Genomic DNA, 27946 nt, shown 5'->3' on the forward strand with positions numbered 1-27946 from the left:
GACCATTTAAGTTACAATGCAGACCTTCAGCATTTCCTAATTCTCAATTTAAAGCTTGGCAACCTAGTGGTTTTAATATTGTGCATATATAATCTCAACGGGAGACAGAAAACATTTACATGGTGTTTATTGGAACTGGTTTCCCCTAGGATGCTGCAATTATCCTTTTGTTCTCCCCAGGTAAGACCTAGTCAGGTGATGATAGTCCTTAGGGATCGTCTGTTGTTCATGGTCTGGGATGAACGTGCATAAAAGCTTATCAGCAATGGTGAATATGCTGACCTAGACATTTCCTGATACAGCAATTTTTATAGTATTAATTTCATAATATCAACCAGAATTAGTAAGTTGTATAGACAGCTACTCGAAATTGTCATAATACTAATTGCCCATCTAGTTTCAAGGATAATTCTTCAGTGTTCGCATTATTGAAATTATACACCATATACTCTGTTTTTCCTCTGCTTATCCTGAGCCCATGTCTCTCCAACACATCTCTCCCCTTACCAAGATCCTCTACTAGACTATCTTTCTCCTACCTACATAGAATATCATCTGCAAACAACGTGCACCAAAGTGCTTCCTTTTGTGGGTATCCAGGACAAGGATAAATAAAAAGGGGCTCAGTGTTGATCCAATGCACTCCCCCTTTACCCATCATTCATCTGCTGTACCACTAAAAGTTCTGACTGTTGATGTTGCGCATACATACATGGTTTGAACAAGCTACACACAAAGTTCTGGAATCATTTTCTCCCTCATACACTCCAGATTTCTCTTGGAACTTGGTCAAAGGGCTTTTCCAGATCCAATAAATATCATGTGAATATTTTTCATCTCCAGTTCTGACTATATATGTACAGTATTAAAACCACTAGATTGCCAAGCTTTTACATTGAGAATTAGGAAATGCAGAATCTCTGTTTTTCATTCAAATACCTTATGAATTGATTGCCAGTCTTGGTCCTGTTCCTGCTCCCATTAAAGTCAATGGGACTGGGCTGCACTTTTGAAAAAGGAAACAAATTTACTGCCTCTTTCTTTATGAAAATCCTATATAACAAGAATTATCTGGTAGGGAAGCAGATTTAAGTCAAGCATTCTTACTAGTAGCAACCTGTTATTGAATGGATGCAAAATTTCAAGAGCCTTTTCTTTTATCTGATGTACTAGTGCTAATCTGCATATAAATTAAACCTCTTTAGCATGATCAGCTATCCATAAGACCACATGAATGGCTGTAGAAATGGTCTGATAGATAATACACGTAAGTTGTAATGGAAACAAGACTATGAATAGAGTCTTAAATGTTGTTAATTGCACCTGCCTTTAAATTTCCAAACAGGAAATTCTTAAAGACTCTTTTTAAAACTATAATATTGAGAACTTGCATAGTGGTCCACATTTTCAACGCACTTTGCAAACATTAAGTGGTTAAGCCTTATTTCAATCTCTATGAAGTAAATAGGCAAGAATTATTATTGCCACTGCCGTTCAGTAAGTAGTGTTGTGATTGATACATGGTTTCAGGTATTAGTTCTGAAATCTATTATGGTTCCTCAGCACCGTTCCAATACTGCACATAAAAATTCCTTTAAAAGACAAAGGATTGTCTTGTGATTTACAGCATAAGATTAGGAGACAAACCAAGAGGCTTTGTTAAAATCTGAATTTGGGTGAGATTATTAGGGTTTGATTCACAAAGGGGATCTACATCCAACATTTAGGCCCCACTGATGTTCACAAAACCTCTGCTCAGATGTCCCCAATCCTGTAGGTGTCTGAATTCCCTCAGTGCCTATATTTCAAATGGCGCAGTCCCATAGGTGCCTACATGTGCACAGTTGCCTTTGTCCTGACACCACCCAACAGCTCCGCTTATAATTCACCTTTGAGGTGGAAGATCTAGGTTCACGCACCTGCTCCACATCAGGCAGAGTGGGGATTTGAACCTAGATCTCATGCACCCTAGTGCTCTACCCATTGGGCTATTGAGTAAAAGGGGCACAGTGACAGCACATCCTCCTCTGTTTTTCTTGAGAAAGGGCCAGTCTGGGTTAGGCCCTTAACTCCAGGAGAAGGTTCACAGCTGTGAATCCCCAATGGAGGGAGGCACCTATCTCTTTCCAACCTGGATTTAGGTGCCTAACTCCCTATGAGGTGTGAGGCTTAGGCCACAACCCTCTCTTTGGCATCTCCTACTGGCTATTTTAGGCAGCTCAGTGTTCTGTCTTTTGTGAATCCCTTTTCTGGCACCTGACTCTCACCGAGCATTGTATAGAGAGCCTGGATGCCTAGCTAATTCTGTGAATTCCATTTGACAACATGGCACGTAAACGGTAGGTGCTGTAATGCTCAGCCTGGATTTCCTTTTTGAATCTAGCCCTTAGACCCTCCAAATCTTTTGAAATGCACTTCAGGGACAATAATAAACTTTTACGGATTTTTATTCCTGTGTAGAACCAACCCGGCTCTAGGAGAGTGAACTGAATCATGTCTACTTGCACATCCACAACATAGTTGTCATCTAATTTCTGGTAACTGGGCCACCTGTGTAAATGCATTGTATTCAAGAATGTAAGAACATAATAATGGCCATACTGGGTCAGAACACAGGTCCATCAAGCCCAGTATCCTGTCCTCTGACAGTGGCCAATGGCAGGAGCCCCAAAGGGAATGAACAGACAGGTTATCATCAAGTGATCCATGCCATCACCCAATCCCAGTTTCTGGCAAACAGAGGCTAGGGACACCATTCCTGCCCATCCTGGCTAATAGCCATTGATGGACCTATCCTCCATGAATCTAGCTCTTTTGAACCCCGTTATAGTATTGGCCTTCACAACGCCCTCTGGCAAGGAGTTCCAGAGGTTGACAGTGCATTGCGTGGAAAAATACTTTCTTGTGTTTGTTTTAAACCTCCTACCTATTAATTTCATTTGGTGGCCCCTTGTTCTTGTATTATGAGTTCTTGAATCAAATGATGCCTCAGGTACACTTATATGTTCCCACAATAGAACAATTGGATTGCACAGGTGTCAGGGCATAATTTGAGCAAAATGGGGTTGCTCAGGTGTAGCTGAGTGTAGCATGTAGCCTGCAGTCTTTACTGCTTGTGTTGATGCACGAGCTAAAAAAAACTCTGCTTGGCTTTCAGATCCCAAAATGTTTGCAGAGCTGATGGTTACCTGAAAAAATCTGATACAGCATCAGTGGGACACAATAAATGTAAGCTATTTTTACAAACACATTTTTCAGAGCAGAGCTGCACTTTCCCTCAAAGTGGGAATATTCCAGTAGGAATATAAGAAAACCTCCAGACCCCCTGTTCTCTCAAGAAATCATTTTTTTTTTCTGCTTCTAGCTTAGTGTCCTGGTATTATTTCCATATACTAACGATAATAAAGAGAATATTTTCTGGGACTGAACAGCTCAAGGCAGTTGTACTAGACTATAGAGACTTTCTCTTCCAGCACCTTGGTTTGCATCCAGCCTCTATCACTATTGACTGAAACTCATCATTCAATAAGTGATATGAGCTTTGTGCTCTCAATCCATTTCCCTACGAGCAAATTTGCATATTGTAAACACTACCATCAAAACAAGCACCCTTCTTGGCATCCTCACCAGAAATACCAACAATTAAATGCTCTCTTCTTTTCCCATATAGAGATTGGTCATCCTCCATGGGGAAAGGAAAAGGTCTTTTCACTATCCTATTTACTTGTATCAAAATCAAGAAAAAACATGTTGAGCTTTGCTTTGACTGGCAAACATTCAAACTTTATTCTCTTCAGAAGTGTGCCTTGTTCCAACACATTTGTGCTACCAAACTAGAAAAATATTGCTTGATGACCAAGAGCTTTCTTCAGCCCTTTCTTAATTCTCGTTTGATTATTTCTGAGGACAGTATGTTCATCTAATTATTACACTTGATTTAATATGATAGTCGGTATATCAAATGCATTTGTTGCTCCCCAGAGATATGAAATACTTTACATGGGGGATATTTTTCAGTGACAAAGACACAGAAAGGAAAAAAACTAAGGAAAAGGATATATAAAAAAGACCATTCTTCAGATACCATCCTGGGTAGGCTGAAACTGTAAAAGCATAGTGATCTGCCTGAAACAGTTGCGTGAATGAGAAGAATAAGAGGAAAAATTTGTTAATTCAGGAAGGAACAATCCCTAGTGAAAGGCAATGCAAGCTGTATAGTGATACTGAGAGTTTGGGTTTTAGTCCCAACTATGACTTTAAACAAATTTTCAGATGAGCCCTTTAACTCCAAGTGCCTCAGTTGTGAGGGCCCAGATCAGTATTGCCAACTCCAAACACTGCAAACTGACGAGCCAGGCTCAGTAATCATGATGGTTTACAAAATAAATAGATAGGGGGTCCTTTTTCTGAGCTTTGAGGCTGCTCTTGGGCTGGATTTTTCAAGCTTTTCTCTGCAACTAGCAACAGAGGGTCCTGTGGCACCTTTGAGACTAACAGAAGTATTGGGAGCATAAGCTTTCGTGGGTCAGAACCTCACTTCCCCTCTGATACTCTCTGCAACTAGACACTCCGTTTGTAAATGGCAGCTGAGATTCTTCTCTCTGGGAGCTGGGGCTTGAAGTCAAACATCAAATGTTGGGAAACTTGTGCTACAACCAGGAGAGCTGCCAACCTGAGACGCTGAGGCCCCAGCAACTCACTCTCCCCCTGGAATGGGGGTGAGGGGATGCTCAGCTCTGGGGCCAGGATTTGAACCTGCATCTCCCCCCAGTCAGAGAGGGGGAACCTCCCCCTCCAGAGCAGGGCTCTGACTTGCCCGAGGTCTCACAGTACATCAGTGGCGGAAGGAGAGGGGAGTCTGCGCCCAGCACCCCCAGGGAGGGACCACACAGACCTGCAGAGCTGCCTCCTAGCACCAAACTCCTTCCTCGCCCATAGGAGGGGCTGCCGCTCCCCAACCAGAATAAAGATAAATGCGCATGCGTCCTCCCGAGCATTCCTCTCCCCCCCTCCTACTCCGCATGCGCATCCCCTCCTAGCGGTTGGTTCTCGCGCGCGTGCGCTTGCTTCCCCTCATTGGCCGTTTGTCGCGGCTCTCTCGCGGAGCGTGGCCTTGCGTCCTTCCCCAGCTCTCGCGAGAGGCGGCAGCTCTGTAAGATGGCGGCGCTGTGTGAGGAGTTCACGCTGTGCGGCCTGATTGCCAGCGCGGGAGCAGGGGCTGGCCAGGGCGTCCTGGGGCTGGAACCTGGCCCGGATCCCGACCGGGTGCTGCTTACCGACCGCGGCAGGACGGCCACCCTCTACAAGGTGATTGCCCCGCCCGGCTGCGGACGTGGCCGCTCTCGCGGGGAAGCCTCGCTCCTCCGTGGGACGGGACCGCGTGAGACCCGACTGCCTCTTTCCCCTGCGCCGCAGGCTCGTCGGCAGCGACCCTCTGCGGAGCCCTCGGGCTCCCACCTTCCAGCCCCGTCTTATATATGCGGGGCAGGGGCCGCATCGCAGAGTTCGCCGCGGCTGCCGCCTGCCGGCTCCAGGGCAGCCCCAACCCCTGCTGCCGGCCCCCAAGCGCCGGGTGGGGAAGGGTCATGCGGCCTGCGGGGATGTATCCCTTGCCCATGCGTCCCTGCCGCTTCAGCTGCTGCAGGGGCCCCGCCGTGTGTTAGCAATAGCTTCTCTACCCTCTCTTGTCTTCAGGCACCTGCGGAGCGCTGCGCGTCAGGTCTGCGCGCACCCCAAGCCTGGCCTTGCGCTCGTGGGACTCGCTGTTCGGCATCAGGGCGTGGGTTTATCTAGTCTGATTACCCAGCCTCTGATAGTGGCCGGTACCTGATGTTTCTGAGGGTCGTGGGGGTGGGGAAGAAACATGTATTTCCTTCAGCCATGCTGCTCTGCAGTATATCTAGTCTCTCGTGCAGAGCTGTAGTTAGCAGTGTGGATAGTTTCTTTGCTAACCCATAGGGAAACAGTCTGTCATGAAACGTGATAGTTTGTAACTTTCTATTTTAGAAGGTAGTGCTACAACTGTGTTACATGACAGCTTTTGATCCTACAGTCTCCGTTGCCTGCTGGTCTGGGGAGTAACATTGGAAATGAAACCCCACCGTTAAATGACTTTACTCTTAAAAAATCTTCCATTTTAAAAAAAAGTTGCTGAAGTTGAAGTTTTTTTTATGATATTTTATCCTTTATTTTATGTTAGAGGCACACGGTGGTGTGAGATAATATATTTTATTGGACTAACTTCTGTCAGTGGCAAGCTTTCAAGCTTACAGAGAGCTCTTCAGGTCTTGGGACCAACACAGCTACAACGCTGCATGCAATCATTTCATGTTGACAGAGCAAAATAGAAAAGTTAATCATCATGTTCCTATTACGCCACTGTCATTTAGAGCAGCAACAAAGCTCCTCCACTCCGGTCTGTTTCTGGCAAGTCTTTCAATGGTTCCCCAGCTGTGCCCCAGGTTTTTCAGCTCGGTTTCCACAGCTCTTCGCCATGTTGTTTTTGGGTGGCCTCATTTTCACTTGCCTTCAGGTGTCCATCTTATTGCTACTCTGGTGATGGGAATCAGTTTCCATCCAAAGCACATGGCTGATCCATCTCGAAGAACACCTGGCAATGATGGTGCTCAGATCCTCTTGACTACACTGTGTCAATTGATCTTGGTTTGAGATTGTTCTGGGCCAAAAGACATGGAGGATTTTTCTGAGGCAGGTTGTATGGAATGAAGACAGTTTGGACATGTCATACTTTCTCAATCTGAACTATAAAGTAGTGTTGAAAGTATGCAGCTCTGATAAATCTTGAGTTTGGTTTTGGTGTTGTATTTTGATGATTTCTAGACTGTATTTAAGTTCCTGAAGATGTTCCTGTCTTTATTGATTTTGTACCGGATGTCCTGGCTTGTTCTACCGTCCTGGCTGATGGTGCTGCCCAAGTATGTGAATGTTTCTACATTGGCGAGAACATAATCCCCTATCCGTACTGGTGATGGTGAGGCAATATTAAAGGTCATGATATCTGTCTTAGTGCGGCTGATTTTCAGTTCAATTTGCTGGCTGAATGCGTTGAGTCAAGTTGTTTTTTCTTGTATATGGGGTTGGGTATGTGATAGGAGAGCGACGTCATCTGTGAAGTCCAAGTCTTCAAGGGATGAGAAGAGTGTCCATTTAATGCCTGTTGGTATGACTTCTGTTGTACACCACGTTACCCGTTCGGTGGCAAGGTTGAAGAGGATTGCAGACATGACACACGCCTAACGTACTTCTGCTTTGACTTCAAAACTGAGCTCACTATGATCAACACTGCATGTAAAGTTGAAATAGAAGCTTTTGATGACGTTGATTACACGGAAAGGAATTCCATATGCCTGCAGAATTTGCCATAGGCTGGTCCTGTGAATGCTATCAAAAGCCTTCTCGAAGACTGTGGAAATGTATGTAGAGTTGCCGTTGCAGACAAGCCCTGAAGAAAAAAGTTTGACACACAATCCCAGAAGCTAAAGGACAAATACCACGAGCGGTATAGCCAGGCACACCGGGAGGTCAAACCCCTTGTGAGAGCAGACAAACAGCATTATATTGATAATCTGGCAACACAAGCAGAGGATGCAGCTGCTTGTGGTGAACAAGGAACCGTCTACAAAATGACGCAGCTTATTAGTGGTATACGGCAGACACCAACAAACACTCTCATCAGGAACAAACAAGGCCACCTACTAACAACTGAAAAAGAACAAGAAATGTGCAGGACAGAGCATTTAAAATAATTAAAGGGAGCCACCTAAAGAGGAAGCGAACTTCCAGGAGGCAGAAGAAGATCTTGATATCAACACAGACACCCCAACTAAGGAAGAGATCATTCAAGCCATCAAGTACTGAAAAAATGGGAAAGCTCCTGCAAGGATAACTTGAATGCAGAATTGTTCAAGGTAAATCCTAAATTAGCAGCATCTATCCTGGCCCCTCTACTTACTTACTTCAGTCTGGGAAAGGGAAAAAGTTCCAGATATGTGGATCAATGGGGTTACAGTGAAAATACTAAAGAAAGGAACTCTCAGTGATTGTAATAACTGGCATGGTATCAAACTTTTATCTGTGCCAAGCAAAGTTTTGTATAAATTCATAGTCCAGGATAGTTGATAGCGTTCTCAGAAAAGAGCGATCTGGTTTTCGGAAAGGGCATGGATGCACAGACCAGATCTTCACTCTATGAAAGAAACGGCAACTCTACATAATTAAGAAAAGTTCAGTAATACAATAATTCCATTCTCCATCAATTGTCTCCATTGTCTGCTTGCTGTAAATTCTTTGGTGTACTGTAGGGGCTGCTTTTTGCTGTGTGTACCGCCTTGATCTCAGTCGGGATCTTTAGGTGAGGCTGTAATGCTGCTATGATTAACATATGGGTGCAAATCCCAAGGTGTACAAATGTAAATGTATTGGTAGAGCTATAGTACTGGTCTCCAGATCAAGGAAAAGACATTGAGTGTACAATTCAGAGAGAACAAAAAGGAAGCAAAATTTAACAGTAATGAAAATGGTGGATACAGTTAGCCACATAAACTGGTCAAATGGCATAATGGGACAGAATTTAAAGCAGTGGTTCTCAAACTGGGGGGTCAGGACCCCTCAGGGGGTCGCAAGGTTATTATATGGGGGGTTGCGAGCTGTCAGCCTCCACCCCATGCCCCGCTTAGCATCCAGCATTTATAATGGTGGTAAATATATAAAAAGGTGTTTTTAATTTATAAGGGGGGGTCGCACTTAGAGGCTTGCTATGCGAAAGGGGTCACCAGTACAAAACTTTGAGAACCACTGGTTTAAAGAGACAATTTCTCCAACATTTAAGTGATTGTTTCTTGGAACAACTAGTTCTAGAATATTCAAGAAGAGGCAATTCTTCTTAGTCTTGGGTAATGCTGTCACTTCTTGAATTAGCTAGTGTAGCAGAAACAAAAGAGTAATAGTGAACACAGTATAGTTAGGGTCAATGTGCTTGGGGCAGGTAAGATACCAAAAAGTAACATAATAACACTAAACTTTTTAAAAGGGAGAAATTAGGTTAGGCAAAAAGGCCCTAAACTTAAAAATAACACAGTTAAATTCTTAGAGGTGAAATAAATGCTGCTTTATTTTTTATTTCTTTTAAAAAAGGGCATTGGAAGATATGTGGACTGCTGAACAAAAAGAAAACAAGGGTGGCTAACTGTCATGGTTAGAGAAGTAATTTGAAACAAATGAAAATCCCTCCAAATTTGGAAATCTGACCCTAGGGAAGCCAATAAATAGGAACATAAATAACACACCAGGTAGTGAAAGGGAAATAGCTAAAAATGTAAAACCAAATGAGATTCTTTAAATACATCAGAAACAGGAAGTCTGTGAAAGAATTGGTTGGTCTGCAGAATCAGTGAGCCTTAAAAAGGGGAAGGATGTTATTAATGTAAAGTCAGTTAGCTTCTCGGTCTTTGCTCCAGAGGATATTGGGGAGATACCGAACCTGTAGCTGTGCTTTGCTGGTAACGTGCATTAAGTACTATCAGATCAACCTGCCTGAAGAGAGAATGCTGGAGAAAACTGATAAATTTAAAAAGCAATAAGTCAACACCCAGATGGCTTAAGTATGAAGTGGCTGAGCTTCTAACAAAAATATGCCATATCTTATTTTAAAAAGCCACTGTTCCAGAGGGTTGAACAGTAGAAAATGTTATACCTGTATTTTAAAAAGACTCTAGGAGTGACTTGGGGAACTCATTCCCATTGGAAATTGTTGAGGCCAAGAATTTAACAAGATTCAAAAAGGGACTGGACACTTACATGAACTCTGGATATTCTTGATCTCCTAATGGTGCCAAATTTTGGAAGGGATATTAAGCCTCAGGGCTTAAACCAATTTTTAACTAATAGTGTATATTTACGCTTCAAGCTGAAGGTGTAATTTCCAGCTCAGGTATATGTACATACGGTAGCTTTGAAACTAGCATGCTAACTATAGAACTGTAGACTCGGGCAACAGAACGGGCTAGCTTCCCAAGTAAGTACCTATGCTCCCAGACAGGATTGTACTCAGGGTGGATAGCCCATCTTGCTGCCTGTACCAATGCAGCTACAGTTATATTTTTACCATGCTAGCTCAATCAAAGCTAGCATGTGTACGTTTATGCAAGCTGGAAACTACATGTTCAGCTCAAAGTGTAGAGACCAGAATGAAACCTAATATGGAAGAAAGAAAGAGACTACCACACATCTACCTATGATGAGGTTTTTGCATCTTCCTCAGAAGCATGTGGTACTGGTAACTGTCTGAGCCAGGGCTACATGGACTTCAGGTCTGATCCAGAATGGTAGTTCCTGTGTTCTTAATATAAACTCCATATTCAAATAAAACTTGATTAGTTTGTGTTTTGTTTTTGACTCCTTACCCTTTTTGGAATTATGCTTGCATCATCCATGGAAATCTAAATTACTTATTCTTCTCACTTGTCCAGGTTTCAGACCAAAAGCCACTGGGTTGCTGGTCAGTCAAACAAGATCAAACTATCACATGCCCAGCTGTGTGTAACTTTGAAACTGGCGAATACATTGCTGTCCATGACGATAAGGTGAGAGATCAATTTTTCAGTGTTTAATAATATAAAGTCTTCTGAGTGAATTACAAGTAGTTGTTCATTGTGATTTAGCTATTTGAAGTACTGGAAAAGTGTGGAATTTTCCAGAATTGATGCAGCTACTCATTCTCTTAGGGCTTTTCAAATCCTGGAATGCCCCAAGTTGCACACCATCAGAATTTGGAGCACCTCAGTCATTGCATCTTTGCGCATTCAGTGGAGAGGATGGCATGCAGCACTGGGATTAGACACACATGGGGGGAGGGGGAAGGAGGAGATATCTTATGTTGAGAACCACATATTCAGTTACTTAGCTTTTTGAAAACTTGTAACTTCTTTCCTATTAAAAAGGCTTTTCATATGATAGGCATAAGAATATTTTGGTTAAAATAAACTCTAAAGTAATATATATTTACATTTTACATTGTGAAACTTGCATTAACACCCTATTGAGATGATTGAGGTAGTTCACACCTTCACATCTCCTGTTCTGCTACCATCCTTATCTCTTTGTTCTCATCTTTTAAATAGGTAACTGAAAAAAAGTTTGCCTATATCTACTTCTGAAAAATAACCACGGATTCTGTTTCTTTACACTTCATACACTTTCTCATGCCAATGAATTATATTTAATAACTAGTGAACCCTACTATATCTTTCCGGCCTGAGCCCTGACCTGGTAGAGGGTGGCCTTGATCATATCCCCTTCCAACTCCTTTCATCTGAATTTTCCTTTTTCCTCCCTTTCAGTCTACCCTCATCTGGTTTCTTTTTGTTTTCCTTCAATCATGCTACTGTATCTTCTGTTCTCAAAAATCTATCCATCCTCCCTTTCAAATGCAAACTTCTTACGGTTGTGCTGAATTCCTGCAGTCTTAAATCCTTCAACTCTTGCCTGGGTCCTCTGGCTGTCCCTCCCACACAAACCACTTCCTTGAGACTGCTCTCACTAAGGTCACGCTTTGTGAATTCAGAATTAATTCAAAATTTCCTGATATGTTTGCTTCACTAACCAATATGTCATATGCTAGTCTGTGATATATAGCAAATGGACTGTTTCATCATATTTATAAAACCATTTATTTTTTTTAAAGGTTTTAAGAATATGGAAGGATGAAGATGTTAATTTGGATAAAGTATTTAAAGCAACAGTAAGTTTTATAATTAGTAATATATACACACTTTAAAATTAGAATTAAGAATTTTTGGAGGGGAGGATGTTAGCTTTGCAGTGAAATGTTGAATTGTTTTTTTCCAATTTGAGTAGTATGGAACATTACTAGTAATTCACCTGTGTGCTTAGGTTTAAAGATCTTTCTGACAAACATTAGAGTTTAAATGGTTAATAGGACCAGTGATAATTCTTTGAAACATAATAGAATTTATAGGATGTGGGATTTTCTGAATGGGCCACTGTGGTAATTAAATTTCAATACATAAGGCTTCTTCTAGCCTATTGCTGTGAGTAAAAGATAAATTATTCTACTGAATGGGAGTTTCAGTCAGAAAATCTTTATTTACATTTTTTATTGCTTTGTAGTGAGGTCTGGTTGGTGGATATGTTGTGCTTTAGCAGTTATATTTAAATTCCTAGTGTCACTTGACTGTTCCGAATTGTAATCTACCTAATGTGACCCAGAAAGGTGATATTAATTAATTTGGAACAGATGTTTTTCTAGCAATTACCTCTTTCGGCAGTGAAATGATGTCACAATGTTTCAGAAAAGTGGAACTTGTTGGGACTCCATTATGAGGAATTCTTCACTGGCAGCCTTCTATTGCTCGTCAGTTTTTTATAAGAAATCTGTAGAAATAAAAATAAATCAAATGTAGAACAGTCTGGGGGCAATGAATTGTGAATGTAAAATAAACTTTTCAAGAGGACACACTTTTCTTGCAGCTAACAGCTGAGGTATATCGGATACATTCACTGCCCCACACAGAGCCACTTGTGCTTTTCAAAGGAGGTGCTGTGCGAACCTTAGATGCTCTGCTTGCGGCACCACAACAAGAAATTGAAAATGTTATCTCAGATGAAGTCATTAGGTGAGTGATACAATTTTAGGGAACTAGCTTCATAATCCAAGGAATTGATGGTCGTATGTGAATCAAGTTCTAAGTCTGCTACTGTCTATCTTGTGTGCCCAGAAATGTGTGTTGCAGAGGTGAAAGCTGCTATCGTATTTTAAAATGTCTTCTGCACTACTGTTTTATGGCTATAAGGCTGTATCGTATTAAAATGAGAATATATGTCTAAATACATAATTAATGCATTTAGATGACTGAATTGATGTTGAAGATCACAATGATAGTCATCAGTTCTATTGGCAGTGCATCCAGAAGATGTACCTAGAGTTTTGAGGTGTTATTTTAAATGTATCTATTGCTTACGTATTTTTAGTTCATTGCCCACTTAAAAATGTTCAATTGTTTTTACTTATAGCAAGAAATAATCCTACAACTTTCAACTTTTAGGTGGAGTGAAGCTTTCATGGAAACTCAACAACCTGTTTTAATTTTTACTACTGAGAAAGTGAGTGGCTTTTTAAAAACTTGTTACAGCAAAAAAAAAAAATGAAATTCTAACAGGGTTTAAATCAAAAATTAGTCTTTCATTGCATCTCTTGCTTAATTTCATAAATATAAACTTTCAATATGTACATTATGGTAATATTTCTGTTAACTATTTAATTTAATTCATATTACAATTGAGTTGTCCTGTAGTGATGAGCATGACTTAGTTAAAAAAATGTACAAAATGTCATATAGCTTTTCAGTAATACTGAACTTGTTCTCATTACCCCAAGGATGGGGCAAAATTCAGGACATTTAATTATGATGGTAAACGTAGTGACAACTTAAAAAATAAGTCTTACAGAGGCCTACAACTTTAAAGCTATATTTTTACATACAGTAGAACCTCAGAGTTACAAACACCTCAGGAATGGAGGTTCATCATAATTCTGAAATGTTCGTAACTCTAAACGGAGCATTATGGTTCTTTTAAAAGTTTACAGCTGATTATTGACTTTACTATGCACAAGAAAAATGCTGCTTTCCCTTTATTTTTTTAGTAGTTTAACACAGTACTGTATTTGAGGGGGGTGGGGTTTGTCTTTGCTGCTGCCTGATTATGTACTTCCAGTTCTAAATGAGAGTTTGGTTGACTGGTCAGTTTGTAACTCTGAGGTTCTACTGTATAAAACACAAATTATTTACAAAGATGACCCACTACAAAACTCTCATTTTGGTGGGGAGGGAGGAATTCCTGTGTATTTATCTGAAATACTGTACATAACTCTATAAAGTGACAATCTCATTGAACTCTTAGCATTTATTTTGCTTCCAGGGAAGTAAACTAGTTTTGGTATGAATCTAGAGCACAATTAAGATTAAAATCAGAACAGTGGTAGTATTCTGTATTCCTGAGTCCCTAGGAGCACCAGTCATGCTTTATTTTGAAATCTTAAAATAAAAGCTGGGAAACATTAAGTAAAAGATAACCCTCGTAACTAATTCTTGGTGCTTGGGATGGAGAGGACTCCCCCTGCAACCTCCTCAGAAATCTTATGTTTAGCCAATGAAATGGCTTCTTGAGCATCATGTTTGGTTTATTAACAAGAAAACATGTATTTGTTCATGTTTAATAGCCTCTTCTGACTCCTTCAGATACACTGTTGATTAGTGGCTGAAATTGATTCTCTGATATTTTGGCTTTTTCATTAACTTGTTTTTAACTTCTCTGTAAATCCATTTGTATTGCATTGATTTATAATCAGCAAAGAGTCCCGTGGCACCTTACAGACTAACAGACTTATTGGAGCATGAGCTTTCGTGGGTGAATACCCACTTCGTCGGATGCATGTCAAAGTGGGTATTCACCCCCACAAGCTCATGCTCCAATAAGTCTGTTAGTCTGTAAGGTGCCACGGGACTCTTTGCTGCTTTTACAGATCCAGACTAACACGGCTACCCCTCTGATACTTAGTTTATAATGTCACTTCAGTTTGCATTAATTTTACAAACTGTTTAATTTGAGTTATTTTTGCAACATGTCCAATTAAGAATTTAGGTTCATAACTCTAAATGGCATGTGTGGCAGTTCACTACTACTAGTCTGTAACCATATCTGTAGCATGTCCCTGTTTTGTAAATGAAATAGCTGTAAACTAATTTTTTTTTTTTTTTTTTTTTAGAATGGGAATTATTTTGTGTATGTGCAGAAGGTTAACCCAAATATCCTGCACAAGTACAAACTTGAACAAGAAGAATCATCACATCCACTGAGTTTTACAGCATATACAAAAAACAAGATTCTCACACTCCTGTGTTTGTGTAAGTCTTATTTTATGATGGATGTAACTGGTTGAAACTTGTAAACTAACAAGTTGTTTGTGAATTACTGTTGTCTAATATAAGAACTTTTTTGGATTAAATGTTTTGTAGAAGTAGTAATTTAACTTTTTTTTAGCATTTTCTAGTTCTGCTGGCTGTAAAGTCTTACACCTGATCATGCTATGTGTTGCACAGTGAGCGGTCTTTAAGAAAGTTATGCATTTTAACTCTCTTCTGAACTTACTGCATTGTGATTAAAGTCAGTCCATTTAGGTTAGTTTTTTGTGTGTAGATTTTATAATGGTCTTAAATGTACCTATGAAGTTTTAGAAAAATGCGGAAGCATGGTTTGACACAATCGTTAACTTAAAATGTAGTGTCACTTTTCTCTTCTGATAGATTCTAATGGATGTGTGTATAAGATTCTGATGCCACCACAACAAAGTGTCCCAGAGGAAGAGCAAATTCTGTCCAAGTCACTACTGCTCAAAATTGTAGTGTCTGACACTGTTCTAAAAGGAGCTTCATTAGCCATCCTTGATAAAGATCATGTTGCGGTACTAGGATGTTTGGATTCTCCACCCAATATTGCTAAAGGTAACTTTGAAGTGACTTGTTTTGTTTAACTTCTAAGACAAAATTAAGTTGGCCACATAGACCAGTTGGTGGATTATTTTTGTGGCCTCTTCACAGGAAAGAATGATCTTGGGTTGGAATTTCTAATCAAGAAATTTACAACTTTTTTCAGAGACCCAATTATTTAGTGGGGATGGGAAGGAAACTGAATTTCAGACAGAATGCTAGTTTACTGTTGGAAACTATTGTAGTACAGTTAATTATACAACTGAGTGGTCTGTAAACTACACATACTGAAGGGACGTCTCTAATGGATTGTAATTGTAAATAGTAGTGTCAAACCCAAGACTAGAAACTACTTTTGCTATTGAATTTCACTCTAAACTCCAATATTTCTATACTGTTTTTGCACATGGCATGAAAATATAGTGGTAGATAACGCTCAGATATTTTAGAACTTGTTGGTAATTTCAGCGTACAAAAGGAGAATTTTCTACTTCTACTGCAAATAAAGCTGGCCGGGAAATAGAATTCAGTCCTGGGGCAAACTTCAGGTTTCCAAAACATTTTTCTGTCCTGAATCAGGATGAAAAGTCAAATTTTATTCCTGGAGGTATTGTGTGCACATGCACAGAATTTATGTCCCCCACAGATTTCTTTGCTTCCCTGCAGAAAACTGATTTCTGATGGGGAAGCAAAGGGAAGCGCAAGAGCTGTCACGCGCCTCTCTCCAGCAACACAGGCAGGTTGCTTCAGGCACACAAACCAGCTGGTAGAGATCACTGCCAGGGCCACGGGGGCAGGCTGGGCAGTCGTACGTGTGAGAGAGACAGACAGACACTCTCCTTATTGCTCGCTATTGCGGCACGCTCAGCATGGAGGGGCAGGTCTTCGGGGTGTTTTTCAGGAGATAGGCGTGGGGCAGGCTCTGTCCCCTTTGGTAGAGCAGAATGTAGCAGCCTGCCTGCTTAGTGAATTGTTCCCATTGTCTTTGTTAATTCCCCCAGGAGTATAAAACAGGTGTAAAAGTTTTAAGGCTCCTTTTACATTGCCGGAGTGGTGTAAAGGACAGTATGGCCTTATAAATGCTTATGGTGCTTTAGTGATTAGAATTGGTTTAACTTTTTGGCCTGAAAAAATTTCCTATCAAAATGTGCTCTAGGAACTGTTCGCTACTGATCTTTCTGGAGATTGTCAATAGCCAATATAAATTATAAGTTTGATTTCCCCAGCCCTCACTTGCTCTTCAGTTGCCTATGATGTAACGCTGAGCATATGCCTGCATATATTTGTTGACTAATAACTAGAAATAAAGGGTCAAACCTAGCCACATTACTATTAGGTAACGAGGTTTGGGGATTTTCTCCAATGCTTCCCACTCCCATTCTCCATCCATTGTATTGTAGTTTAAATAAATTACCGAAATAATTGAAAGCGGAGTGATTATATTGCATTATTTTGACAAAATGTGCAGAATTTTAAAATATTGTGCGCAGAACTTTTAATTTTTTGGCACCGAATTCCCCCAGGAATAAAATGTGAAGCTTTTACGAGACTGAATATCCAAAATGTTTTTGGTTTTGGATGTGCTGAAATGCAAGACAGCCGGGAACACGTCTGTAGTTCTGAAATCAAATATACTCCCCGCGATCGTCGGGTGCTGGCGTGGCTGGTTTGATCAGACAGGAAAGCAGGACATCCTAGAAGCTCACCAGACATATAGCGGGGCAGCCCATGGAGCTTGCTTTCCAATCAGACTGGCTTATCTGGTTTCCATCAAGTTTCAGTAGAATTACAACTGCTTGCAAAGTTTCCAACACAAGAGTAACTGCAAGAAAACAACCTCATTTGACTTGCCAAAATCACTTTTGCTGTTCCTTAGTGCTGGGTGCATTATATACATTCTGAAATGCAATTTCATTTTATTTTGGGAAGCCTCTCTCTCTAACTGAAGACTACAGAGAAATGTCATGTCTCTGTCACTTTTAACACTCAACGTATCTGGTTTGGGTTTTTTTTCCTTTTTCTGTAGAGTGCTTATCTATATGGAATACAAAATTTCAAACATTGCAAACTTCAAAAGAACTACCACAGGGAACCTCAGGACAGGTAAGCTGTAATTTAGTGTGTGATATCTATGGTACTGTAGGCTTCAATCTAACAAACTTAGCATTTCTATTTCACTGTAGAAATGAGTACGTACAACTGAGGAGGCGGGGGAAGGAATGTTTTGTTTAAGCCATGGTAAGAGAAACAGTAGAAGTTTTGAGCAGCTTAAAATGTTCAACTCTTGACCACCTCTCTTCAGGCAAGATGAGCTCATGCAGTAAAACTGCTACAGGGCTATCTAAAAGGCAGGTTTTTTAAAATCATAAATTGATTGAACAGTTTTGAAAGTCCACTAGGAGGCACTTAGTCTGCCCAAAAATAAAGCTTTTGTCTCATTCACCTTGCCTGCTCAATAATGCTAAGACAGTTGGAGTTTTAGACAAGGGTAAGGGTAGATGGAAAGAAACATCTTACTGAGATGTTTTAAAAAATATTGATTTGAATGGGTTTTTGTGCAGAAGTCCAAATTAGCTTCTGTACTTCATCTGTTAATTAACAATGTACTTAATATTTTGTAGTTGTGGTGTTATGGAGAGAAATTTTTTTTAACACATGGGAAGGTGCTAACTGTAATCGTATACAAGTGTGAAACTTCATCTTTGGCAGCTGCTGTTGGAAAACTCAAGGATACTCAAACCTCAGGTAAGAGTTTGATTATAAATATTATTTAGTGAATACTTGCAATTTCAGCATACATCATACCATTAAAATTCTGTTGAAAAACTTAATTGAAAAAGAACGGGATCAGTCTTACAGTAAAATAGCTGAACTCTAAACAGCTTGAACAGTAGCTTAACTTTGCATTCTGTTCCTTTGAAAAAACTTGTTGAAATATGCACGTGAGACAGAGCATCCTAACGTGCCTTGGTGATGGGGAGGGAGATGGTGCTTATGAACTGTGAATTTCCTTACAATATATTTAACATTAAGCATTCACTTACCGCATTTATTTGTATGGATTTTTGTAGAGGAATAACATGACTGTCCAGCATGCTGCTAAACTGTTATATGTTGTGTTAGTTAAACCTTTATTACTTCTATTAATAAAACTGTACTTACGCCATTTAGTGGAAGCTTTTTTTAAAGCATCTTTACGTACAGTGCTGATTTTTTTTTTCCCCCCCAATACAAATTCCATTATTTTCAGACTTCATATGATAGTCTTTTGCTCAGAGATAGTTTTTAGCACAGCCTTTTCTGAAAATAGAGTATTGTGGAGTCAACTTAACACCAGTCATACTGTTGCATCTGTAAAATACTGTTGAAAGTACATATCTAATTCATCCTAAACATTAGAGTAAAGTCCAAGATAAATTTCAGAGCAATTGGTGCATTTGTATCTTGACTGATACAGCAATTGCGTGGACCTTATTTTCTAGGAAAACATTTTTACTTAATGCTGATCTTAAACTCATTTTAATTTTATTCACAAGTTGCATGGAATTGGAAGCAAATTTTGTATTGACAGGGAATGACTCAATATTTTAAATTGCTGTAGAGTTATCAGATGATTCCCTGCTGCTATTAGCGGGAGAAATAATAGGATTAATTTGCTTCTGTTCTTTGAGTGAATGTAACTTGTAACTTTTATATAGATTTAATCTAACTTTGTGTTTGCACAGGCATCAGAACTGTGTCTTCATATGTGAATTGGAATATGCTTCCAGAAGAAGATCTGATATCTCCACGTGCACAGCAATCTGTAACTGCTAAAACTGAATCCAAGAGAACTGTAAGTTTCAGAGTTGTCTTTGCATTATAAGTAAGGCTATGATTGTCACTGAATCCATGACTTCCATTGACCTCCATGACCTTTTCTGCCCTGGGGCTGGAGCTCTCAGCCAGCCCTGCCCTTGTGACTCCCAGCCCTCAACCTGGTGGGGAGACCCTGCAGCTGCCTGGCCTCAGACAGTGGATCCCCACAGCACTGCGCAGGTGCAGGTGGTGGACCCCCGTGGCGCCCACACACTGGAGCAGTGGAGTAGCTGGGAGCCCCAGCAGCAGTGGGTGCTGAATGCACCTACCCTTTTTGTCAGGGATATTTTTAGTGAAAGTCAGGGACAGGTCACAGGCTGCCGTGAATTTTTGTTTATTTCCCATGACCTGTTCGTGACTTCTACTAAAAATATCTGTGACAAAAACTTAGCCTTAATTATGAGTGCGTGTATTTTCAAAACTTCAGGATTGGCTCTGGCAGCTAACAGTGTTGGTTTCTAAAACTGTGATCAAACCTCTCAACATTGTTCGGCTGGTGACCATAAGCCAATGGTATCCAAACTTTTCTTGTTGTCTTCTGTCCCACCACCCCCCTCCCTCCAGTAATGGAATCTGTCTCTGCCTCCTTCTCTTCCCTCTCTTCCCCCCCCCCCCCCCCACTTACTTTAAAGTGGGCTCAGCCGAGGAGCTCTGCTGAAGCGGTGCTGGGGGCTGAACTGGGATGGGGTGGAGAGGGAATGAGGGGGGAGTGGTGGCCAGGGGGCGAAGTGGAGCAGGGCTGGGGTGTGGCGTGGCGTGGCGCTCCCCATCTCGGGTGGGGACTAGCCTGGGCCCTGCTGTGCACCCCCCCTTGAGCGTTCCTCCACACACCCCTATGGGGGTGCGCCCCACAGTTTGGGGAACACTGCCTTAAACCCTACATACTATTGCTACAACACACAAATAGCACATTTATGCTGTTCCTAGTTATTTTGATGAAAATTTTTGTCTGCTCAGGCTTTGAGGGTAGCTTGGATTTACTTTTTTTTCCTTAAATTACAGTTAAGGTCGAGAAGGAACAATGTTGCAAAAGTACAGCGAGACACCCTTACAGTTGAACAGCTTTTATCAGATATAAAGGTAAGTAACTAAAATATCCTTAGCTCATGTTTTACTAACCTATTAGAATATCTCAAAATAAGTCAACCAATCGAGTTCTGTCATTCCCCCTTTCCTTTCCTGTCCTCGTAGCTTGATACACGTATACTTGAACTAGCCATATTGGGGATTAAACCATTAGTGTATATAACTATTCTGCAAGAACTGCTCATGCATAATACTAATGGTATTCAAGCTAGCTCTTTCTACAAAGCTTTAGGAATGTACTGTACAGCATCTGGATAATTTAAATATTATAAATGTAGCCTTGCACAAAGATGGAGGTCTTAAATTTTAAAGGCAATAGACATTCTGAAGTAAATGGTGAGACTTAGAAAAAATATTCTGACTGAACTCTAGACTTGTAACTTTTTGGAACTTTTTCTGTCTGGAATATTTAAATTCGTTCTGATATGGAGGCACGAGGCACCCTGACAATTAATATTCCAACATAAAACCTTCTTCCCAAATCTTCACCTTAGTTTCTAGATACAATGTAAAACAAGCTACTTAATTTTAAAAAGTAGTTTGTAGGTGAAGTCCGTCCTATTATCACTTCCAAAATAGCATAATTAAACTTAATGCCTGTATCAATAATAATGATTTTTCACTATAGCATATCAATTTAGAAACAAGTTAAGCAACATCCTGGTGCAGTTTTGAGAATTGCTGAACTAATTTAATTGTATTTAAACTTACAAAAGTAAACCTGAGCTGACTAGGCAGAAACATTGCTTTTGGCTGCATGCTCTGATTAACTCTTGGAAATTGTTGCAAACGGGGTGTGATCAAAAGTGCTTCCCCTCTTGTTTGAAAGTTCATGGCTGCTTTAGCATATGCAACACATTAATTTTAAAAAGATTGTTGTTCAGGCAATCCTAGTGCTGTAACTCAAGTTGTTTGTTTGGAAATTGAGTAAAGATCTTTGCAAATATTATAGTAACTAATGAGAAAACAGTTACTGAGTAAGGGTTGAATGAGACCACTCCCATCTGATTAAGGGTATAATTTTCAGTTCTAGATCAGGTCTTTTGGTCGTTATGACAAGGCTGTCAAAAGGGGTCATCTTAATCTCAGCTTTTTCCCTTCTGATGTGGTAGTAGTCTTATTAGTTTGCAGGAAGAAGAGCCCTGTGTCGCTCGTAAGTTAGTCTCTCACCAAAAGAAGTTGGTCCAATAAAAGATATTATATAACCCACCTTGTCTCTCTAATATCTTGGGGCCGACATGGCTACATCTACACTGCATGTTATCTGCAGTCTGAAGTGTTTTGTTTTGTTTTTTCTTCTCCACTTAAGTCAAATCAGTAACAATATGCTAGTCATAATCTTGTACTTCTAACACTTTTGAACTGGATAATGTTACTTTTAGGATTCTTCTCAGAATGATATTGAAGAGGAATTGAGGCAGTTCTTGTCAAATGCACAGATGTCAGATTTCCAAACTACCATTGGATACATTATAACAGGTCTCGTGAACAGGTGTAAAACAGAGCCAACATTTTACCCTCGAAATTGCCTGGTACAGTTGATCCAGACACAAGGACTCTCTTACAGGTGAATATTAAGTGTTTAAGTCCAGTTTTTGAAAGTGACTAAGTCGCTTATGTGAAGTATTAAAAGTGTTACTTATGGTCTAAATGTGGAGACCTTTACCAGAAAGTGATTATTTTATGACTTTCCGTTCTCACAGGAAGACCTGTAGGATTTCTGTTGCTAATATCAATTTTATATATAAAATTATAATCTTATATAGCACTTTTCACCGTAGATCTCAAAGCGCTTCATAATTTTTTAAAACATCTGTCATTTTCATCACTATGAAGTAGGGCAGTACTTTTACCCCATTTTTACAGATGATGGAACTGAGGCACAGAGAGGCTAAGTGACTTGCCCAATGTCTGTGGCAGAGCAGGGAGTTGAACCTGGGTCTCCCAAGTCCTAAACTAGTGCCCTAACCACTGGACAGTCCTTCTGCACCTTAATCTAATACAAGATTAATGCTTCAGTAGTTCACATGTGGTCTAAATGTGGGGACTAACTTCTTTATTCTGCTTCAGTTTGTGCCCAGACTTAATGGCAGTTGCCTTGGAGAAGACAGATGTGCATTTGTTGCAACTCTGTCTACAACAATTTCCTGACGTTCCTGAAGCAGTTACCTGTGCTTGCTTGAAGGCTTTCTTAAGGTAAGTGGGAAGCTGGTAATATATTTCCCTTCTGTTAGTCTAGTTTTTACCTGAAGACTCGGTTTGAATACATTTCTAAGAATCATTTTAGTGTTCTTAGCTTTTTTTTATAGATCAAGAGTTAAAATATTGTTTAAGAACTTTCAGAAACCTGAAATTGTATGCATGTATTCTTGAATTTTTACTCACCACCTCGTTAGTCAGCAAATTACTTCAAAGTCCTAAATTGATGCCATGCTTGTGTGTTTGTCTCCTCTCCTAGAACACGTTATTGGCATTAGCCTTGTTTCCACTAAAACTGGACACCCCTCCTTGCTTTGATGGCTGCTTAAGATGGAAAGCTTAGTCAGTTTTGCCTATACACCATGCTTTTTATGTAACTCACCATGGTTTATCACCCTTACAAAAATGCTGAACTATTGTCTTTCCTTTTTTAATGTTCTCTCGGATGGTATATTGCTAAGACAAACCAAAGCATAAAGCCAGGCAAAAAGACTGAATAGCAGCCCTGACAATCCCCAAAATACTTGGAGCCATCCAACTGCAGATTCATTTAAATGCAATAAGTCTTTGTCTTAATATCTTCTCCAGACGAGCTAATTAAAAGTGTAACAGAAAATTGTGAATGCACTTGTTTCTTAAGTGTGGCATAAGTTATGTATGTTGTGCAGTCCCCAGACACAGACAAGAGGTTAAAGGGAACACTTTGCTGCTCTTGGTTTTGAGTGGCCTGTGATACATTTTTACCAGGGCCTGTCTTATGTTGGTTTAGCTTGCTCCTGTAAACTTAAATGGCAAGCTAAACCAATATAGAACACTGATAAATTAATTTTAATGTCCACACACAATTAACTAAATAGTTATGTTTAGTTAAACATAACACCTTTAGTTAAAGTGGCACAATTTTGTGTGTTGACAGGCCCTTAACACTAAAATTCTACCTTCTATCTGTGCAAGATGCCTATTGACTAAAACAATTTTGTAAACTGTTTGGATTGCCAAAAGTTACTATCCATGGAGACTGACTCATTCTTTAAAAATTTCAAAATGGCAAGCCGTGTTGTTCATATTAGCAGCTAATTGCCTGTCAACTGCTTGCATGCTAAATGTTAGAAATTATAAACATTTTAAGGAACAAAACACATAGCTCTATATAAGAGGGAGGTGGGAGGGATAGCTCAGCCGTTTGAGCATTGGCCTGCTAAACCCAGGGTTGTGAGTTCAATCCTTGAGAGGGCCATTTAGGGATATGGGGCAAAAATCTGTCTGGGGATTGGTTCTGCTTTGAGCAGGGGGTTGGACTAGATGACCTCCTGAGGTCCCTTCCAACCCTGATATTCTATGATCTATGAATGCCATATGATCAAAACAAGCTTAGTTGGATTATACACCTTCTTTAAACAAGTCCATAATAGAATGACTGGTGGCACAGTAATTAAACTTGTGGTGCTAGAATCAGTACACATTTTATAAATATTAACTCTGAAATACTTTAACTGGATTTTCTCTTGTTCTTTCATCTGTATTGTATGCTTCAAAGTGCTAATAGACTATTTTGGTATAAAAAGATTGATAGTGTTGTTGCCTGTGCAGAGAATATACAAACATAAAGCATTTAATAGTCTGTCCATGGAACTACCCTTCCTTCTTATAGCATCAATGACGACAGCCTTCAAGGAACAAATGTGAATTTAGATTCAGTAATCAGTTACATCGATATTGCACTCAATGATCAAGTCGAAAAACAAACTGAAACTGTACAGAATGGCTTCAGTTCTGAACTGATGGAGGAGGATAGCTGTGATATTCAGTTAACACCGAAACCCCATGTGGTGGACACTGAAGAATTATGCCCTATTGGACCACAAAAGGCAGCACTGCTGTATCCTTTGATGCATATATACCCTTTTAATTTTGTTACATCATTAATTATCTCTAGTTTGATTAAAATACAGGCTGTAAAATAAGTGGTGCTTACCATTAGCCTTGTTCCAAAGTCTGTCTTAGCCTCTTTTTAATCATAAAAAGCTTGTCAGTTGTGATAAATAGGTCATCACACAAAACGTGATAAGGCAGTCTTTGTATTCATGCTGTAAAATAAGTGATACTTAGAAAAAGTAAATGTAAATCAAAACTAAGTATACAATTTCATGTTGCAATAGTAAAAGTTTGATCTAAAATGTTAGCTTCACAGAAAGAGTAGTTGGTATTAAGTGTTTGGCTGGCAAAGTAACTATTAACTATGTAACTACAGTACTTCTAAGAAAATTGAATCATTAAAAAAACAAAACATGCTACACTCAGTCACTGAGCCTAACTTTTATCTCATAGTAGAAGTGCAAGGACCGGGGAGAAGAATATTCAGAACCCAAAACAGCATTTCTCCCTAGAAGTCTAGAAAACTACTTTAACAAAATTAAGATCCACTGAATCTTTGTAGAAATGACAATTCTTGAAACTGTATTTCCTGAATAATCCTGCACAGAAATGCCATTCTCCATTCAGCATACAGTGAAACATTTCTCTTGCCTCATCTGAAAGACCTTTCAGCTCAGCAAGTCATTGTAAGCATATTATACTACTTAGAACTAATTATCAGTTTAGCTCTTAACTATAAATCAGAAATCATTTTTTTTTTTTTAAGTTGCATAGAACTTATTTTTCATGTATTGGTTTAAGATATCAAATAAGAATTAAAAATGGTCTGGCATGTTCTGAAACTAAATTGACAGTCTCTCTAAAAATGAGATCAATACACTACAATTAACAAAAAATAATAAAATCTTTTTCCTTTCCCTCATCTTGTATGCTTATTCATGTGCTGATACAGTAATTCTTAATCTGTTCTCACTGAACAAAATGTGTCTGTTACTGAACCAGCTCTCACTAATTATATTTGTTTGGGGGCAGGATGGGACTTCCAAGACTTCAGTTGTGCGCAGGACACTGTTGGCCTAATCCTGGTGTAGTCAGTGAAGTTTAATGCATTGCAGTTAAGATCAGTAAAGGCAAGAGTGGTCACTGTTTGAATGTGTTCTTTAACAAACTAATGGAAAACTAGGTCCTCATGGATTGGTGATATGTCTGGTGTCTGACTCAAGTAGCAATGACTTAGATCTGTCATACAATGATTAATGCTGAATTTCTTCTTACACTTTACGTATGCTCAATCTGCTAGTTTTCTGTGGTTTCCAGAATTCACTCTAATCCACAGATGGTATCAAAAAGTCTTGAGACTAATAATTCAGACTTACTGTACAAGTTTGTAGGTAGCTGAAAACTAGTATATTAAAATTTACAAATAGGGGCATGTTCAGGGGGAAATAACTAAGAATCTGTTAAATGTCTGTTATAGCAGTCTGACTCTATTTTCCTTCTAGCTGTTTCTCCGGTATTTGCAATACCTGTATATAAAGTGCAGTGAAAACGTTAGTATGGATTTTCCTGGCATGTGTTCTCCAACCATAAACCAGGTGAGAAGATAGGGTAATATTTAGTGCTAAATTTGGTAATGGCATAATTTTGTAGTTGATAAGTTCTGTATTGTATTGCATTTATTCATTAAGTGCTAACAGATTAATATCTTTATAAAGTGGCTCGGAAAAAGACATTCTCAAAAAAAGGGGAGGGGTTCATTTTATATCACTAGAAATTAACTTTCAATACAAATGTCTAGTTCAAAGGTTGAACTTGTAATCAGTTAAGCAGATGTTAGATATCATTAAACTATAAAACACAGTAATACTGATTTGTCTTGTTTCCTCAGATTATGGACTGGATGTGCCTGTTACTAGATGCTCATTTTACAGTTGTGGTGATGCTACCAGAAGCAAAAGGATTGCTTTTTAGCTTGCATAAGTTTGTGAGAGCACAAGTAAGTTACACTTTCTATAATACTGACCTAATTTGCATATGGATTTAGTATCAGAGTGACATGTGGAATATAAAAATACAATCGACTCAATTATATATGTTTGTTCTCCTCTACTCATATGCTTTGTCCTTTGCATCAAATTTCTACTGTCTTCCATCCACTACTGCCCCAGAAATGACAGTATTGCAGTGATCCTGTATTTACATGTGCACCATATAAATGTGCAATTGCTTTTCATATGTGAAAAACATTCCATAAGCATTGTATTATAAACATCTTAATTTTCCTTTTTAGGTACGATTTTACTCTGAACTCAACAAGATAGAAGGAAGTTTGCAAGAGCTACAAAGAATAAAACCCCAAAAAGACTTTGGCTTATATTCTATTGAAATGTTGGAACTGGTTTGAATTTGATATGTATTCTTCATAAACTTATTTTTTATTTAATTCCTTCTCTGACAAAAATTTATTTTCTCTTCATAATGGGTTGTGAGCTTTCTGTGCAGGGTAACATGGTTTACTCTGTAGCTACATTGAGGGATACAAGTTTGAGGCTTAATGTATAAATCTCTCCCATTTTCACTGGATGACATATTGAAGACCTCACATGACATCAGAATAATCATACTAGGAAAATATACTCCGAGTAACTAAACTCTAAAATGTGACTTGATTTTACGCAGACTTGATTGTATATTGGTAAAATAGCTTCATAAATAGGGTATTGACAGACACTTTCTTAAATGAGATGACAGTATTATACTGTGCAAGAATTGTTCAGCATTATGAGCCAAATTATAGTGTGGAATCTTTGTTTTAAACATTTAGGTTTGTATAGAAGGTCATTTTAACACAATCTGCCTGGTTCCCTCTTAAATATTATATTGGCAATAAGATTTACTACTTTATTTAGGGAGTAAGAATAACTAATTTCTTTTCAGTTGGTCCTTAACATTGGGCAAATTTACTTTTCCAAAAGATGGAAAATAAGGAGTTTGTCAACTAGCCCTTCCTTATCAGAGTGTAAATCCTGAAGAGAAACTCTGTTCTCTCCTCTATTATTGCCCTGCTGAACAAAGATTCTTTTGCTTGTGGCTTTTTCATTTTATTACCTTTTTAGTGTCCAATTCAGAGGTGGGCAAACCTCAGCCCGTGGGCCACGTCCAGCCCGTGGAACCGTCCTGCCTGGCCCCCAAGTTCCTGGCCCGGGAGGCTACCCCTTCCCCGCAGCCTCAGCTCGCTCGCTCCGCCCCCCGCAAAATGCTCTGGGCGGTGGAGCTGTGAGCTCCTGGGGCAGCGCAACTGCAGAGCCCATCCTGACTCGGTGCTGTGTGGTGTCGGCGGTGTGGCCCGGCTCCAGCCGGGCAGCACAGCTGTATCGCTGACAGCCACCAGCGCTCTAGGCAGC

At 39.6% G+C, this 27946-nt stretch overlaps 1 protein-coding gene across 1 annotated transcript; it reads left to right on the plus strand.

Moving 5' to 3' along the window:
- Nucleotides 1–5118: 5118 nt before the first annotated feature.
- On the plus strand, nt 5119–26985 carry NOL11 (nucleolar protein 11). The gene is made up of 18 exons (XM_054048349.1): nt 5119–5307; nt 10488–10601; nt 11702–11758; nt 12508–12653; nt 13083–13140; nt 14804–14942; nt 15342–15539; nt 17551–17627; nt 18146–18269; nt 19250–19359; nt 20385–20462; nt 21851–22035; nt 22539–22664; nt 24319–24546; nt 25150–25228; nt 26045–26137; nt 26431–26538; nt 26833–26985. Exons 1-18 carry the CDS (start codon nt 5158–5160, stop codon nt 26944–26946), a joined length of 2184 nt encoding a protein of 727 aa, XP_053904324.1. The 5' UTR covers nt 5119–5157; the 3' UTR covers nt 26947–26985.
- Nucleotides 26986–27946: the final 961 nt, after the last annotated feature.

This window comes from Malaclemys terrapin, chromosome 13 (genome assembly GCF_027887155.1).
Source record: "Malaclemys terrapin pileata isolate rMalTer1 chromosome 13, rMalTer1.hap1, whole genome shotgun sequence".
Lineage (NCBI taxonomy): Eukaryota > Metazoa > Chordata > Testudines > Emydidae > Malaclemys > Malaclemys terrapin.

Coding starts and splice junctions, on each gene's coding strand:
- NOL11 (XM_054048349.1), top strand. CDS start 5,158: ATGGCGGCGCTGTGTGAGGAGTTCACGCTGTGCGGCCTGATTGCCAGC. Junction 5,308..10,487: donor GGACGGCCACCCTCTACAAG/GTGATTGCCCCG, acceptor TCACTTGTCCAG/GTTTCAGACCAAAAGCCACT. Junction 20,463..21,850: donor AGCTTTTATCAGATATAAAG/GTAAGTAACTAA, acceptor TGTTACTTTTAG/GATTCTTCTCAGAATGATAT.